We start from the raw sequence: 16461 nt of genomic DNA on the forward strand, positions 1-16461 counted from the left end.
GCTAACTTCTCAAGGCTAATCACGCTAACTTCTCAAGGCTAATCACGCTAACATCTCAATGCTAATCACGCTAACTTCTCAATGCTAATCACGCTAACTTCTCAATGCTAATCGCGCTAACTTCTCAAGGCTAATCACGCTAACTTCTCAAAACTAATCACGCTAACTTCTCAATGCTAATCACGCTAAGTTCTCAAGGCTAATCACGCTAACATCTCAATGCTAATCACGCTAACTTCTCAATGCTAATCACGCTAACTTCTCAAGGCTAATCACGCTAACTTCTCAAGGCTAATCACGCTAACATCTCAAAGCTAATCGCGCTAACATCTCAAAGCTAATCACGCTAACTTCTCAATGCTAATCACGCTAACATCTCGCTTACATTCCGCTCTGATGGAATCTGAAGGATCTCAGACATCCGTGTTCTTGTGCGGTTCAGTTTTGGTGAACTTTTTGTAACGCTCACGATCTCCAGCACCCAAAATCTAAAATAGAGGAAGCGCTAACTTTAGCATTGTAGATGGATGACCCTTTTATATAAGACTCTCCAACATGACTGTAAATAGTTTCCAAAAAGAAGTGATGGCGTGCAGCCAGTCAAGAAGATAAATACATTACAATAAATAAAGACAGTAAATATACAACTATTTACTTAAACTTTTGGCGAAACAACTAAATTAAATCGTTATTGGTCGCGATACGAGTTCATTTAAGAGTCGATTTGACCGAAGACTCTGGAATATCGAATATCGTCCCATAACATACTAACAAACTGAGAAAAAAACCCCGTATTAAACTGTTTAACGTTTGTTTTTATGTTAACATGAACATTGCCTGGATTGATGCCGTGAGCAGGATGTGAATATAATCGAATCGAATCATTTTGATCGTATCTTGTACAAAGTGACAAATGAATCATGAACCGGTTCGTTGCTCTTATACACCTATCAGACCAAGTGAACAGGATTCTGGGTTTTATTTATTTGGCTTTTTTTTTTGCATGAAGGTCGATCCAAGCCAGAAGATTAGGAGATGTATCTTCCAGAGATGAAGAAGGAAGCTCTGGCCTTCAGGAGCAGCGAATAGAGTGAGCTGAGGATGTGGTCGACGTCAATCACTCAGGATTCAGGATCAATCCTAATAAGGATAAAGTGTTTCCTCTCCGCTCTCAATCCACAGACACGTGTCTGTGATATACGAGATTTGGAAGAGGAGAGCATCATCACCATCATCATCCTCATCGTCTATGGAGGATGGAGATGTGGAGGTGAGATGTCTGAACCCGGCACCTTGGTGTCACAGTGAATACATGAGCGTGGTGTAAAACAAATAATAAAATGGTTCAGGCACGAGAGAGAGAGAGAGAGAGAGAGAGAGAGAGAGAGAGAGAGAGAGAGAGAGAGAGAGAGAGAGAGAGAGACAGGCAGATAGAGAGACAGGTAGACAGAGACAGACAGATACAGATAAACAGTGGGAGAGAGGTATAGACAGACAGATAGACAGAGATACAGAGATATATAGAGAGATACTGACAGACAGATAGACAGAGATAGAGAGAGAGATACAGAAAGGATGCTCGGCGCGTCGTCGTGATTGAAATCTGAAATGAGTGATGGAGAAAAAGGGAGAAATGAAAAGCGCGTCGGTGCAGAATTTGTGTGTTGTTGTTGTAGTTGCTGCAAAATTCCTCCAGTTTCCATCCAGCACAATTTGCCCCGATCCGCATTGACGTCCCAGTGAGTGGCGGCTGTAACGGACACATGGCTGCTCACGCCGCGGTTCTGACAGCATATAAGACTAAAGTCGGGCTCTTACCGATCCGCCTGCTCACTGCACGGTGTCCGCGATGCGTCCGCTGCAGGATGCGCGAAGTGTCTCCATTCCTGTCGGGGGCTCTGGTGTTAAATGGAGGCCGTGTTGGGGCTTTTACGCGCTCCGTCCTGCGCGCTTTCCACCGGTAGGAGCTGCGCCGCCGCGTGACGTAGGAGCTCCGAGAAGATGCTCGTTGTGGAAGGCCATAAGAGACGAAACGCGTCGTGAGAGCAGTGTGGAAGGACAAAACGTCCCATAACAACGAACACCTCCTTTAGTCATTTATTCATTTTGTCCTGTAGGTCACTGTAGACGTGTCCTCAACACTGGGCGTGGGGCAGGTGGCATGGGGTGCCAATACATAAGAGCGCATCTCTCTCACACACGCATTTTCTCACACACTCTCTCTCTCTCTCACACACACGCATTTTCTCTCTCTCTCTCTCTCTCACACACACACACACACTCTCACACACACACCCCCGCACACACTCGCTCTCTCACGCACTCTCGCACAAAATTTCTCACACACACTCACCCCACCACACACTCTCTCACACTCACCCCCTCACACACACACAATCCCCCATGCCAAATGATGTCAAGCTCTTTAATAAATAAGAAATGTTACCACTGAAAAATTGCTGGTTTATAAGACGACAAACACTTTGGACAATGAGACATTTCTTCAAGCGTCTCTTTTTCAAGCTTCTGAGCAGCACCATGTTTGCACCACCACAGAGAAGGGGATTGTGGGTAAGTAAGAATTCGGCGTTAGACAAAATATATGGAATTTCCTGATACAGAACACTGACGAGACGAATTTGGCTCCTCTCAGGATATTTCCTTCTAATATTCACTCTAAGCTAAAGCACTGCATGCACACACACACACGGTTTCTACAGTGCTGACTTGATCATGGTCTAAAACATCCTAAAACACAATTAACCAGAAATAAATTTAGGTGCACTGTGATTACATTCCCCATCTCGCTCAATCACTTTAACTCTATCATGGAGGCCCTCGGAATTGTCTGGAAAACTTTTCCTGCTTTTGTGTTGGAGTGTCAAGATTCATTAGGCGTTAATGGAAATGCATTGCATAATTATTTAACCTTGAGTACAGCCATTACACACACACACTTCCTAATAACCCACTTATGTATAATGGCTCCTAATGTTCTGCTGTATTTAATCACCCCGTGTTTAATCGCACACCACACAATGGCTCCGTCGTGTCGATGTTCACGAGCGTCACCTAGAATTCCGTTGGCTCTCTCGCTCGGAGGGATACGGCGCTACCAAGAAAAGCCCGAGCCACCTGGTTTCCGTGCACATGCATATTTTATTCATCTATCGATCATCAACATTGAATGTAAACATTATGTAATGAGACAGAAAACAATGTTACGGAGTTAAAACTCTGCACGTCTACTGCACCTGGATCTAAGAAAAATAACCCACCATAACATCGAAAAAACAACATGGCAACACATTCACGATCGCAAGCTCCCTGAACCCCTTCAGAACGCTGTGGACGCTAACAGGTTTCGTCTTGTGCGGCGGTGACGGTGACGAGGACTTGGCGCTCGTCTGCAGACATGTGGTGGAGAAACGAACGCTCTTTCTGTGGCTGTAGCTTGGCAACACTGGGAACTAATGGGCTTCTTATCGGCTGCACAACAACAACAACAAAAATAAGTAACTAAATAAATAACTTGGCAAATTGCAAGTGAGAAAAAAAAATGTAATAAAAATAAGAAAAAGAAAAGAAAGGTTCTGAACCGACGCTGTGTCGGTACCTACAAGGCTTCGTGTTGTGCTGCGAGTTTCGTGTGATTCTAATTAAGGTTTACAAACAGCTCTTAAGTTTTCCATTTTTAATTCCAAGGATCATAAGCACCGTTAGATATGTAAGCGTGATGCGCACAATTGTTTTAAAAGAGAATGACGACTAAAAGAAATTTGCATAAATATAGTGATGGACAGAAGAAGGACGCTGGGCTGGAAACCTGCGAGGCTTCCGAGTCGTTCCCTTTTACTCCAGCTCGTCCTCCGGGGCCACGGTGCTCACCTGCTCTGAGGTCATACCTGAAACACACACACACACACACACACACACACACACATTCATCAGCTATCGGGTGCTGAATTCTTCTCAAACGTGATTGGTCAGAAGGAGTCGGCTGACGGTCGCACCTCGCGGGTTTATCTTAAAGCCCCTGTTTCTATAGTAACGGCTCATTTGGGTGATTTGTACGTAAACAGATTGATGGATGTTCGGTATGTAACTGATGATAGACAGAACGCCGAATGGAACAGAAAATAACACGAGGTGCTTCTTTAATGAATGTCAAATTGTTATATTAATAAAACTAATAAGAATAAAACACTGATGTTGGGATTTGCTGTTTCAGGAAAATAATCAACTTCAGGGTAAAAGTAAATCCTGCTGACCATTTTATTCCTTACATAAGCTTGGTGTATGGAGTCTATCGTGTCACTTTCTTCGTTTCATTTTAAATACAACAGAAATGGATGTATATATGATATTTTTTCGCAGCTGATAGATTAAAGGTGGCGTCGGTGAATTGAAGTCGTCAAAGCTTTGTAATAAGATTTTCCTCACAAAAACGTATTGTTGGGTGCCAATACTTTTGGCATGTTTTTTTTTTTTGTTTAGAACTGAAAAATTGTGCTTAATGATCTTCAGCACCATTCTGTTAAAGGGTACCGATAATTCTTCGGCAGACAGAAACAAACACACACGTACAGAATAACCCGTGTGTGTGTGTGTGTGTGTGTGTGTGTGTGTGTGTGTGTGTGTGTGTGTGTGTGTGTGTGTGTGTGTGTGTGTGTGAGAGCTGTAAGGAAACCCAATGAGATGCTCTGAGCCTTTGAGGTGTGTGAGATGTGGCCAGCGTGGACGAGAGTGCAGCTGTAATCAGTAGTTGCCGGTAAACGAGCGCTTCTCTTCTGAGTAAGAGCGTCGCTTTCAGACGGTTTCTATTTTAAGACCTGGGGTTTCTTCATGATGCTGTTGACCTGAAATAACATCTCATGGAGGAAAACACTGGCTGTGTCGTCAGCACGACGTTCATACACCATACAGCGTTACCTCATGTACCTCCTGACTTTCTGGAGAGAACGTGAGGGGACTAAACTAAACGTTTTATGGGTCAGCTGAGTGAATGGAGGCAAAATATCAGCTAAATGTTGACTAAACTTTGGGGTAAATACTGAGTACTGATGTGAGAGTCAGAAGTCTTACTTGAGGCGTCGTCATCATCAGGAGACTTCTTTACGTCCTCCATGTACCCAAAGCTCAGCAGCTTGGACATGCTGACCGGAGCGGTGGTTATCTTATTATGTGAGCTGGAAAGGAGGAAAAAGTACTGCTGAAGCATTGTTTTGTATCACAAACATAGTGTACACACACACACACACACTCACACACACGCGCGCACACACACTCTCACTCTCACTCACTCTCACACACACTCTCACTCTCACTCACACACACACTCTCACTCACACACACACACACTCTCACTCACACACACACACACACACACACACTCTCACTCACACACACACACTCTCACTCACACACTCTCACACACACACACTCTCACTCACACACTCTCACTCACACACACTCTCACTCACACACACACACACACACTCTCACTCACACACACACACTCTCACTCACACACACACACACACACTCTCACTCACACACACACACACACACACACACTCTCACTCACACACACACACACACACTCTCACTCACACACACACACACACACTCTCACTCACACACACACACACACACACTCTCACTCACACACACACACTCACTCACACACACACACTCTCACTCTCACTCACACACACACACTCTCACTCACACACACACACTCTCACTCACACACACACACTCTCACTCACACACACACACTCTCACTCACACACACACACTCTCACTCACACACACACACTCTCACTCACACACACACTCTCACTCACACACACACACACACACTCTCACTCACACACACACACACACACACACACACTCTCACTCACACACACACACACTCACTCACACACACACACACTCACACACACACACACTCACACACACACACACACACTCACACACACACACACTCTCACTCACACACACACACACACACTCTCACTCACACACACACACACTCTCACTCACACACACACACACTCTCACTCACACACACTCTCACTCACACACACTCTCACTCACACACACTCTCACTCACACACACTCTCACTCACACACACTCTCACTCACACACACTCTCACTCACACACACTCTCACTCACACACACTCTCACTCACACACACACACACTCTCACACACACACACTCTCACACACACACACTCTCACTCACACACACACACACACTCTCACTCACACACACACACACACACTCTCACTCACACACACACACACACTCTCACTCACACACACACACTCTCACTCACACACACACACTCTCACTCACACACACACACTCTCACTCACACACACACACTCTCACTCACACACACACACACTCTCACTCACACTCTCACCAGCTCATAAACCGAGACTAAGATCTGCAGAACCAATCTGATCTGTGACACGATCATGAAGGAACCTACATCCTTTTGTACTTGTTGGCCTCGTCGATGTCCTTCTGGTTCAGCGAGAGCTTCTGCATCTCCTCGTCGGCTTCTCCGACCGGTGACTTCTGTGCGAGTGAAAATAAAAAAGTTCAGTCCGTCATCCAGCTTCCTTTAACAGGAGACTAGGACAGAGTGTGTGATGGAGCTGACGGGGTTAACATGCTCTTATGCAACACGGCACTCATTAAAACAAAGAGAACCGATCCAAAACTGCAACTAAAAATCATCAGCAGGAGTGAAAAGGGGATGAAGAGGAAAAGTGTGAGGAAAAATGATTCCGTCTGCTCGAGTTATGAACGAACGAATGCGTGTGGAAGAACGTGTCCATCTCCGGTGACTCTGACTGTGCTGCTACTCATTACTGCCTCAGGGGTTAGAGCTCATCTAATACTGCAGGGGGGCTAATACTTTTATCTGGGGGTAAAAAAAAAAAAAACAATAAACCAAAAAACCCCAACACACTGATTAAGAAGAACATTTAGACCAAACCGATCTATATATCTGAAGACTAATCTTAGAAATATCAAAAACCTATTAAAAATTGTTGATATTATTTCTTATTAAAACACTTCCACAAAAATATCACTTACAAATACGTAAAACAACGTAAAATAATTCCTAATAAAAATACAATCGTTAATTTACACGTAAACATTAAAATTCTCTAAATTTTCTAAATAGGATCCGAACCAATTTTTAAATATTTAATTTTTTAATCTATTGTTTTTTTTTTATTATGATCTATTATTAAAGCTACATCACATGACCGTTATTTTTTCTCTCTCTGTTTTCTGTCCTTTATTTCTCCTCTTTCTCTTTAGTAGTTGGTGTAAAACCTGTTGAGGTGGTGAGGTGACGGTAGTGGGAGGGGCTAAAGAGGAAGAAAACAACAATGATAAAATAAAAGATGAGTGGGGAAAGTGAGATCTGTAAAGCATTTGGTCGCTAAACTAAATGTTGATGAAGGACATGGAAACGAGAGCGGAGCGTGAGATCGCTTCCAGTCTACCGCAGAGACAAGATGCCCTGGCACAGCGGCACTGATGTTTCACCTTTTCTTTCCCAGCACCAGAGTCATTGTCCCATCCTGGACAATCGTCGGTCCCAAACGGGGGCACCAGCTTCTGCGTGGACGCTTTAGCCTGGCTGTAAGCACAAAATCACTGTTTATTTGGGCTAGAAAAGAAACCAGAACAGGAAGTAACTGGCTGTAAAGGTTGTCCACATGTTATGATAAATGTCAGCGAAAGCAGAGGCGGTTTAAGATCCGCTGCGGCGTCATCGGGGATCGATTGATGTCAGTGATTCGTTTTCAGGAGAAATAAAAACGGAGATGCGCAAGGGATCGTTTATAAAGCAAGCTGAATCAAAAGTTTAATCACGAGGCCCGTTAAAGGAAACATCTAAACATCTACTGCAGATAAAATCCCACTCGGACGTGACCCGATGCGTCGTTAAAGTAAAACAACGAGCCGAGATCGTCTGGTCACATAATTACAGCTTCTTTTCAAATTCAGGGAGAAAAAAAAAAAAACATTTTTCGGCTTCTCTCTGTGTAAAGGAACGAAACAGAAGGGTGAGCTGACGGATTCGGCGTCAACGCGCGAAGTCGTCGCTTTCTGCAGCTCGACTTCGGGCCCCGAGGCTGCGGTGTGCTGAGAGCTACAGAAACACAGAGACGTACGAGAGAACGACAAACACGCCTGATCATCATCTCACCATTGATTACCACCGTAGAGGAAATCGGAGTCCTGGGGCGGTCCTGATCCGGGGCTGGTCTCATCATCATGGGACAACAAACCTGCCATGGAAATTAAATCGGTTAACTCCTGTTAATAAATCTACTGTAAGTAAGTGTTAGGTGTTACTAGACTGGCTAGGACATGGATGAGCATTGCTATGGTTACAGTGCAAGCATTAAGGAACAGTGAGCAATTTTAAGCTTGTTCACCCTTGTGGCCTCCTTGCTTGGCGAGTTTGACGTAGTCCGAGTCGCTGGCCTGAATGCCGACTCTCCTGCCCTTGCTCTTCTCCACCGGGGCAGTGTCAGCATTCTGGGACAGACCAGGAATCTGCGACGAGGGACCGCTGCCACCGTTGGAATTAGGAACGCTGGCTTTCATTCCTGTGACATCACCACGGGTATGAAAACGAGACGATCGTAAGGTTTTAAATCTCACCGTAACTAGCAGTAACGGTTCCAGACGCCTGCAGTGCAGTCAGACTTACCGGGTTTAGTGCGGCGGTAGTTGGGCTCTGTAGACATGGCAGATGATTTAGAGATTGCTGTAAAGGAGAAAAGCAACAACGCGAAAACAGCGTTAGGCAACAATGCAGCAGATAAACAACCCGGAGAAGCAAAGAGACAACAAGAGCGTGTTAATCCGGACCTCACTAACCCAACATCAGTAACAGCAGTAATAACAGCAGTAATGTAACAGTAATAACAGTATTAATAGTAGCAGGATGTTGCAGCTGGATGTCTTGGGTTTCCTCCAGGATCAGTATTGTATCCATCCATCTTGCTCTTCTAATTCTGCTCTTTTTCTTTAACCTGATGCTTTTCTAATCTCTCTCTCTCTCGTGCTCACACACAAAAATGATGTGTGTGCAGTACACAAGGGACTTTCGGGTTGTTTTTTGGAAACATGAACACACCCCCGTCTCTTTGACTCACACAGATGTCTCCATGTGAATCGATCATATTTACTACTGATGTCCATGAGGCACCAGTGCGGAGCCCGGAAACCCAACACTGTCCAATACTACTACAGGGAGGGGTGGGGTGGGGTGGGGTGGATGGATAGAGAGAGAGGGAGGGGTGGGGAGCGAGAGAGAGATTGAAAGAGAGAGATAGAGACAGAGAGAGAGATATAAAGAGAGATACAGAGAGATAGACAGAGATAGAGAGAAAGAGAGAGACAGACAGACAGCTACAGCTCTTTTAGTGTAAATTAGGTAAAATAAATAAAGACGAATGAGTAACTATCCTATTGTGTCGATTATTATTATTAATAACAATAATGAGAAGTATAATTAATATCTATATAAAAATCTCCTTGCTGAGATCAAATCTCATGAAATAATCTCATAAAATGACAAAATACAAATAAATTATTTTTATATGATATTTTAAGAGACATTTGTTTTTATAATGAGTCTAAATTTTACTGTCATCGATTTATATCGCAATTATATTATATATAAAATATATATATAGATATATAGATATATAAATCCCTTTTCCAGCTCGTGTAATAAAGAAATAAAGAAATAAAAAAATGAACACAAAAAGCGTCCATTAGAGCAAAAAAAGGACAATAAATAAAGCCGGAGACAAGATGCTAGTCGTAGCTGCTGCTAATGAACGTTTCGCCACCAAACTGAGCCACAACACGCCCTTTTTCTCCGTCACACAAACGTCTCGTCTGTTCACCTTCCGAAACAAAAGTGCACATTAAACCGAAACGCTGTTTAGTTTCACGTTATTTTACTTCTCGGGTTTTGTGCTAATTAGCTCCCGTGCTACAGGGCGAGGCTTCTCGGTCGCCTGGTAACAAAAAAGCAGCATCACGCGCGATGCTAACACAATTAGCATCACAGACTTAACGGGCTTTCGCGCTGTTTTACAAACAAAACAACCTGATATTCGTCCGCGGGTGCGGTTTAAAACGCGGTGATCTGTTTAATAAAACCGGGATCGACGCGAGGCTCCGAGATGTTACGGTTTTTTTGTGTGAAACGCGCTTACATCGTAGGGCCGGTGCTGGAAAAGCGGACTGTTAGCGTCTCCTCCTGACGAAGCCTCCGCTCTGCGCTTCGTCGCCGCGACACACTGCAGCACTGTTAAACACGAAGCGCGCCGGCGCCCCCTGCTGTCTGATAGTGTGTGCCGCACTACGCAACCCTGTTGCTCTGGGTGACCAGTCTATTAAAAAAAAAACCACACATACATATATAATAAATACAAATAAATAAATCAATAAATATCTTTCAATATTATCTTGTTTAAATCTTCATTAAACATACGTAAGAATTCGTGTTCAGGGTAAAAATATGTTTAAACTATACAAACCTACGTGTAAGGTGTATAAATGATTTTAAAAATCCTACTATTATTATTATTATTATTATTATTATTATTATTATTATTATTATTATTATTATTATTATTATTATTATTATTGATGATGTTGTTGTTATTAATAATTTGATTATAAATGTAATTTTTATTTGTATTATTATTAGATATTTTTTATATTTTATTATTATTATTTATTATTTTTTTCTATTTTTATTATTATTGTTGTTGTTATCATTCTTATTAATTGTATTATAATTAAAAATTTAATTTGTATTTTTATTATCATTATTATTTTATATACATTTTATATTATTATTATTATTATTATTATTATTATTATTATTATTATTATTATGCTAATATTACTATTATTACTATTATTAGTGCTACTGGTATTAACACTATTTAATATGATCACTCTAATATTAACACAACTTGTCCTACTACTGTCACTGTTTCTACTTTTTTCCTACTGCTGATAATATTAGTTAAAAGAAAAGAAAGATAGTTGCATTTATTATTTAATTTAAAGGTTCTATGATTTGAATATATGGTCTGGTTTTCAGAAATTTTTAAAATATATTAAAGATTTATTTACATTAAATTTGAATATATTACTATTACTAATAATAACAAGAATAACAAGTTTATCTTCCTTTACTTCTTCTTCTTCTTCTTCTTCTTATTATTATTATTATTATTATTATTAATTTTATTATAAATGTAATTTATTTGTTTATTTGTTTGTTTATCTATCTATCTATCTATCTATCTATCTATCTATCTATCTATCTATCTATCTATCTATCTATCTATCTATCTATCTATCTATCTATTTGTTTGTTTGTTTGTTTTTATTATTATACTTCTTCTTCCTCTTCTTCTAATCCAGGGGCATTTTGTTGACTTGAGTAAAGGGGCTGGATGATGGACACTGAATCGCTGACTCTTCTGGGAACTGAATCATTTTGCATTGTTTCATTTCTCAGAGTCGGCGCTTTACAGGAAACAGAGTCAGTGTATAAGATGAGGTGAAAGTCCCGTGGGGTTTCACTGCAGTCATATGACTTCTGCTCCTCGAGTATCAAAGCAGATGCACGACAGACTGACAGACAGAAGCAGAGTGAGAGAGAGAGCGAGAGAGAGAGAAAGACAATGACAACAAGCTCTGTCACGTTCATCAAAAAACTGTTGAGGAAAAGCAGTCAAGCTTCATGTGTGTCCAGAGAAGGACGAGCACGAGGACATACGGTGAGTGACAGTTGCTCTGATTACTAACAATTAGTTCATTCGTTACTTAACGCATTAGTAATCAATCAAAACTTTCTGCCTAAACTTCATAAACTTCTTATCAAACTTCATAAACTTCTTATCAAACTTCATAAACTTCTTATCAACTCGTGTCTTGCGTGAATTCTATTTTAATGATTAATTAATTCACACAATTTTTTTATATTTTTAATTATTATTATGGGGACACGATGTTCGATTCCCACCTCCACCTCGTGTGTGTGGAGTTTGTATGTTCTCCCCGTGCCTCGGGGGTTTCCTCCGGGTACTCCGGTTTCCTCCCCCGGTCCAAAGACATGCATGGTAGGTTGATTGGCATCTCTGGAAAATTGTCCGTAGTGTGTGAGTGTGTGAGTGAATGAGAGTGTGTGTGTGTGTCCTGTGATGGGTTGGCACTCCGTCCAGGGTGTATCCTGCCTCGATGCCCGATGACGCCTGAGATAGGCACAGGCTCCCCGTGACCCGAGAAGTTTGGATAAAAAATGATAGAAGATGAATGAATGAATTAATTATTATATAATTAATATTATTAAATTAATGATAGAAATAAAAGAAATGATGAACAATTAATCAGCCGGAATTAACGACGTGCTCAGCAGCAGGATCGATAAATGTAAAAACACGTTGCTGTAATAATACAGAAGATATATATAATTATATATAATGGAAATGTTTCTTTATTCATGTTGAATCATATTTTAAATACTTGTTTGTAAATGATTTTCTCAGCCCGAGGTGACGGAAATCCGACACGCGTCACACGACCCTGAAAGGTAATAACAGCTTATAACATCTTATATAGTGCTAATGTTTTTGAAATCTGTATTCAGGATATGATTTGAAATGAACCCGAATATTTTATGGGTCTGTGTTTACAGGAGAACCGTGTCGATATCCAAGCAGGATGACACGGCGTTTGGGTTCAACATGAGGGTGAGTTACAGAACATCAGCATTCAAAACATCTCAATTCACTGTTTGACCTCGGAGACGGATCTGAACCTGGAGATGATGCATGACCTCTCTCTCTCTCTCTCTCTCTCTCTCTCTCTCTCTCTCTCTCTCTCTCTCTCTCTCTCTCTCTCTCTCTCTCTCTCTCTCTCTCTCTCCCCCACACACAGACCTATGAGAGTAACACTACAGACTCTGAGATGTTAACGTGTGTGTGTTCAGTGAAGGACAGCAGTGCTGCACAGAGCGCTGGATTACAGACAGGTGACCTTTTACCTCTTTAATCTGATCTCAGTCTCCACAAATACTGCTTACAGTTGTTACATGAGTTGATAGATCTGCTCTCTCTATCTCCTCTTCATCTCTCTCTCTATCTACTCTCTCGCTCTCCTCTCTCCTCTCTCGTGTGTCTCTCTCTCTCTACTCTCTCTCTCTCTCTCTCTCTCGCTTTCTTCTCTCTCTCTCTGTGTGTTTGTTGGCTCTCTCCCTCTCTCCCTCTCTCTCTCTCTCTCTCTGTGCTCTCTCTTTCTCTCTCTCTCTCTCTCTCGTCTCTCTTCTGTGTTTCTGCTCTCTGTCTCTGTTCTCTCTCTCTCTGGCTATATCCTGCTCTCTCTGCTTCTTGCTTCTCTCATCTCTCCTCTCTTCTCTCTCTCTTCTCTCTCTCTTCTAATCTTATCGTCTCTTCTCTCTCTGTTTCACTGTTTCTCTCTCTCTCTCTCTCTCTCTCTCTCTCTCTCTCTCTCTCTCTCTCTCTCTCTCACCCCCGCAGGTGATGTCATCATCAGTGTCAACAGCATTTGTGTGGAAGGTTTCGAACATCAGCAGATAGTCGACCTCATTCGGAAGGACTCCTGCTTCCTGAAGTAAGCGTCAGTGATGAATGTATTTGCTAAGCGCTGAACTTCATTCTGACTGAACGTTTATTGTGCGCTCAGTTGTGCGACGGTTGTTTACTCACTAAGCTTTAGATATGATACAGAGATATTTACACTACAGGATGTACATCGTGTGTTCTAAATGTAATTCTCATGTATAATGTATTATAGTGTGTAATTATAGTGTGTCGAGTTCTCAGTGTGAAGTAAACTTAATAAGGATGTAATATAGATTATGGTATATTTAAGATATTTATGGTGTGTGTGTGTGTGTGTGTGTGTGTGTGTGTGTGTGTGTGTGTGTGTGTGTGTGTGTGTGTGTAGGATGGAGATTGTGAGGGGAACCTCAGTAAAACGAAAGGAACTACAAAAGAAGTTGGAGCAACTACAGGTAACACACACACACACACACACACACACACACACACACACACATAGACACACACACACACACACACACACACACACACACACACACATAGACACACACACACACACACACACACACACACACACACACACACACACACACACACACACACACACACCCGTGTGTATGGTACCGCTGGACTATTACAGTGTGTAGTGTATTCAGTGTCTCTGTTGGCCTGTAGGAGTTTTGGGGAAATGAAGCTCTACTCTGCTGACACTGTTTTCTGTTTCCCCCCTGATTTCTCAGTGGCAGCTCAGAGACAAGAAGGCAGAGCTGCAGATGATTATCACACAGGAAGAGCGTCTAAGAGGAGGTGGGTAACCACAGCAGTGTGTGAGTGTGTGTGGGTGTGTGTGTGTGTGTGTGTGAAAGGAGAGCGAGATCAAAAGAGATATGGTGTTTCCCATAAGCAAAGGGAAGAGCATCATTTCCGACTAACATGTGTGTGTGTGTGTGTGTGTGTGTGTGTGTGTGTGTGTGTGTGTGTGTGTGTGTGTGTGTGTGTGTGTGTGTGTGTGTGTGTGTGAAAGGAGAGCAAGATCAAAAGAGATATGGGGTTTGCCATTAGCATAGTGAAGAGCATCATTTCCGACTAGTGTGTGTGTGTGTGTGTGTGTGTGTGTGGTGTGGTGTGTTGTGGGGGGGTGTGGTGTGTAGGGGTGTGTGTTTGGTGTGTGGGTTTTGTGTGGGGGTGGGGTGGGTGTGGGTGGTGTGTGTGTGTGTGGGGATTGGAGTGTGTGTTTGTGTGTGTGTGTGTGGGTGTGTGTTGTAGTGTGTGGTGTGTGTTTTGTGTGTGTTGTGTTGTGTGTGTGTGTTGTGGTTTGTGTGGTGGGTGTTTTGTGTGTGTGTTTTTTTGTGGTGTGTGTGTGTGGGTGTGGGTGTGGGTGTGTTTTGTGGGTGTGTTGTGTGGTTGTGTGTTGTTTTGTGTGTGGTGTGGTTGTGTGTGTGTGTGTGTGTGTTGTGTGTGTGTTTTTTTGTGGTGTGTGTGTGTGTGTTGTGTTTGTTTGTTGTATGTGTGTGTGTTTGTGTCTGTGTGGTGTTTTTGTCGTGTGTGAGTGTTGGTGTTGTGTTGTGTGTGTGTGTGTGTGTCTTTTTGTGTGTGTTTGTGGGTGTTTGTTTGTGTGTGTTTTGGGGTTGTGTGTGTGTTTTTGTGGTGTTGTGTTTTGTGTGTTTGTGGTGTGTGTGTGTTAGTGTGTTTTTGTGCTGTGATGGGTGATTGGTGTCTTGTTTGTGTGTGTGTGTGTGTGTGTGTGTGTGTGTTTTTGTGTGTGTGTGTGTGTTTTTGTGTTTTTGTGTGTGTTTTTGTGTGTGTGTTTGTGTAAGTGTGTGTGTGTGTGTGTGTGTGTGTTTGTGTAAGTGTGTGTGTGTGTGTGTGTGTGTGTGTGTGTGAGAGAGAGAGAGAGAGAGAGACATAAGTTTTAACACCTCACTTCACATGCTCAGTTCAGACAGCTCAGCCAATCAGATTTAAGGACCCAAAGTAGCCAAAAGTTTAATAATTGGATTAAATTCACACGAATGAAATCATATAAAAGGTTTAAATCTTAACTCAGTCTTTAACCTTTAACCTTTAACCTTTGTAAGTTTTACTTCATGCAAATAAGTTGCACATGTAAAAATCCCGACCATGTCTGACCTTCAGTGTACACAGTGGACATCATCGTGTGCTTGGGGGCTTTCACTATGACTGGGTTTATTCTCACTTCCTGCTTTTACTTACTTCTTATTTTTAAGCCCCTTTTTCTAGTAATCCCCCCCCCCCCCCGGTTCCCAGAATGAACAAAAGAAAGTACAAACAATTTATAACATTTCTTCATGGAAATGTTCTACACAAGTTCTCCTCGTGTCCACACAGCAGTCAGCTAACGTTCTGTCTTTTTTTTCTTTCCCTTTTTTTTAGATGAGCTCCAACACACACAGCCTCGGTCCTGCCTCGACTCGGTGGAACTGACGCTTCACTCCTCTGGTCTTCTTCAGACCTAGAACTCTAAAAGGACGTTGTGTCTGTGAACCATGTGACCCAGTGGCTCTCTCTCTCTCTCTCTCTCTCTCTCTCTCTCTATCTATCTATCTATCTATCTATCTATCTATCTATCTATCTATCTATCTATCTTTCTCTCTCTCTCTCTGTCTCTCTCTCTCTCTTTCTCTCTCTCTATCTGTCTCTGTATCTCTCTCTCTCTCTTTCTCTCTCTCTCTATCTGTCTCTGTATCTCTCTCTCTCTCTCTCTCTCCCTCTATCTATCTATCTATCTATCTATCTATCTATCTATCTATCTATCTATCTATCTATCTAT

At 42.2% G+C, this 16461-nt stretch overlaps 3 protein-coding genes across 8 annotated transcripts in view; 1 reads left to right on the forward strand and 2 right to left on the reverse strand.

The window, feature by feature from the left end:
- The window catches only part of pkp4 (plakophilin 4), a 22287-nt gene extending 20043 nt beyond the window's left edge, over positions 1-2244 (reverse strand). For 2 of the 3 annotated variants that reach the window (XM_047813672.1, XM_047813670.1), the window contains exon 1: positions 386-657. The gene's annotated coding sequence lies outside the window, so the exon portion shown is untranslated. Of the gene's footprint in view, positions 1-385; positions 658-1818 lie in introns of those variants that run through there. The other variant, XM_047813669.1, reaches the window with a different exon arrangement.
- Positions 2245-3139: 895 nt separating this feature from the next.
- c5h7orf57 (chromosome 5 C7orf57 homolog) lies at positions 3140-10403 on the reverse strand. 4 transcript variants are annotated; one of them, XM_027168774.2, is made up of 9 exons: positions 10284-10403; positions 8762-8818; positions 8484-8657; positions 8252-8333; positions 7585-7678; positions 6509-6597; positions 5086-5189; positions 3889-3905; positions 3140-3489 (listed from the first exon to the last, which is right to left on the reverse strand). In XM_027168774.2, exons 2-9 carry the CDS (start codon positions 8796-8798, stop codon positions 3355-3357), a joined length of 732 nt encoding a protein of 243 aa, XP_027024575.1. In that variant the 5' UTR covers positions 8799-8818; positions 10284-10403; the 3' UTR covers positions 3140-3354. The 4 variants fall into 4 exon arrangements, with proteins under 4 accessions (XP_027024575.1, XP_027024577.1, XP_047669631.1 ...); XM_027168776.2 differs by having other exon boundaries at positions 3827-3905; positions 10284-10399; XM_047813675.1 differs by lacking the exon at positions 10284-10403 and adding an exon at positions 10175-10249.
- Positions 10404-11616: 1213 nt separating this feature from the next.
- Positions 11617-16240, forward strand: si:dkey-276j7.2 (protein TAMALIN). Its single transcript, XM_047813676.1, has 8 exons — positions 11617-11867; positions 12636-12679; positions 12785-12839; positions 13027-13120; positions 13626-13719; positions 14056-14122; positions 14411-14477; positions 16065-16240. The coding sequence occupies exons 1-8, from the start codon at positions 11772-11774 to the stop codon at positions 16145-16147; spliced, it is 600 nt and encodes a 199-aa protein (XP_047669632.1). The 5' UTR covers positions 11617-11771; the 3' UTR covers positions 16148-16240.
- The last annotated feature ends 221 nt before the right edge of the window (positions 16241-16461 follow it).

The sequence above is a fragment of the Tachysurus fulvidraco genome, chromosome 5 (assembly GCF_022655615.1).
Source record: "Tachysurus fulvidraco isolate hzauxx_2018 chromosome 5, HZAU_PFXX_2.0, whole genome shotgun sequence".
Classification (NCBI taxonomy): Eukaryota; Metazoa; Chordata; class Actinopteri; order Siluriformes; family Bagridae; genus Tachysurus; species Tachysurus fulvidraco.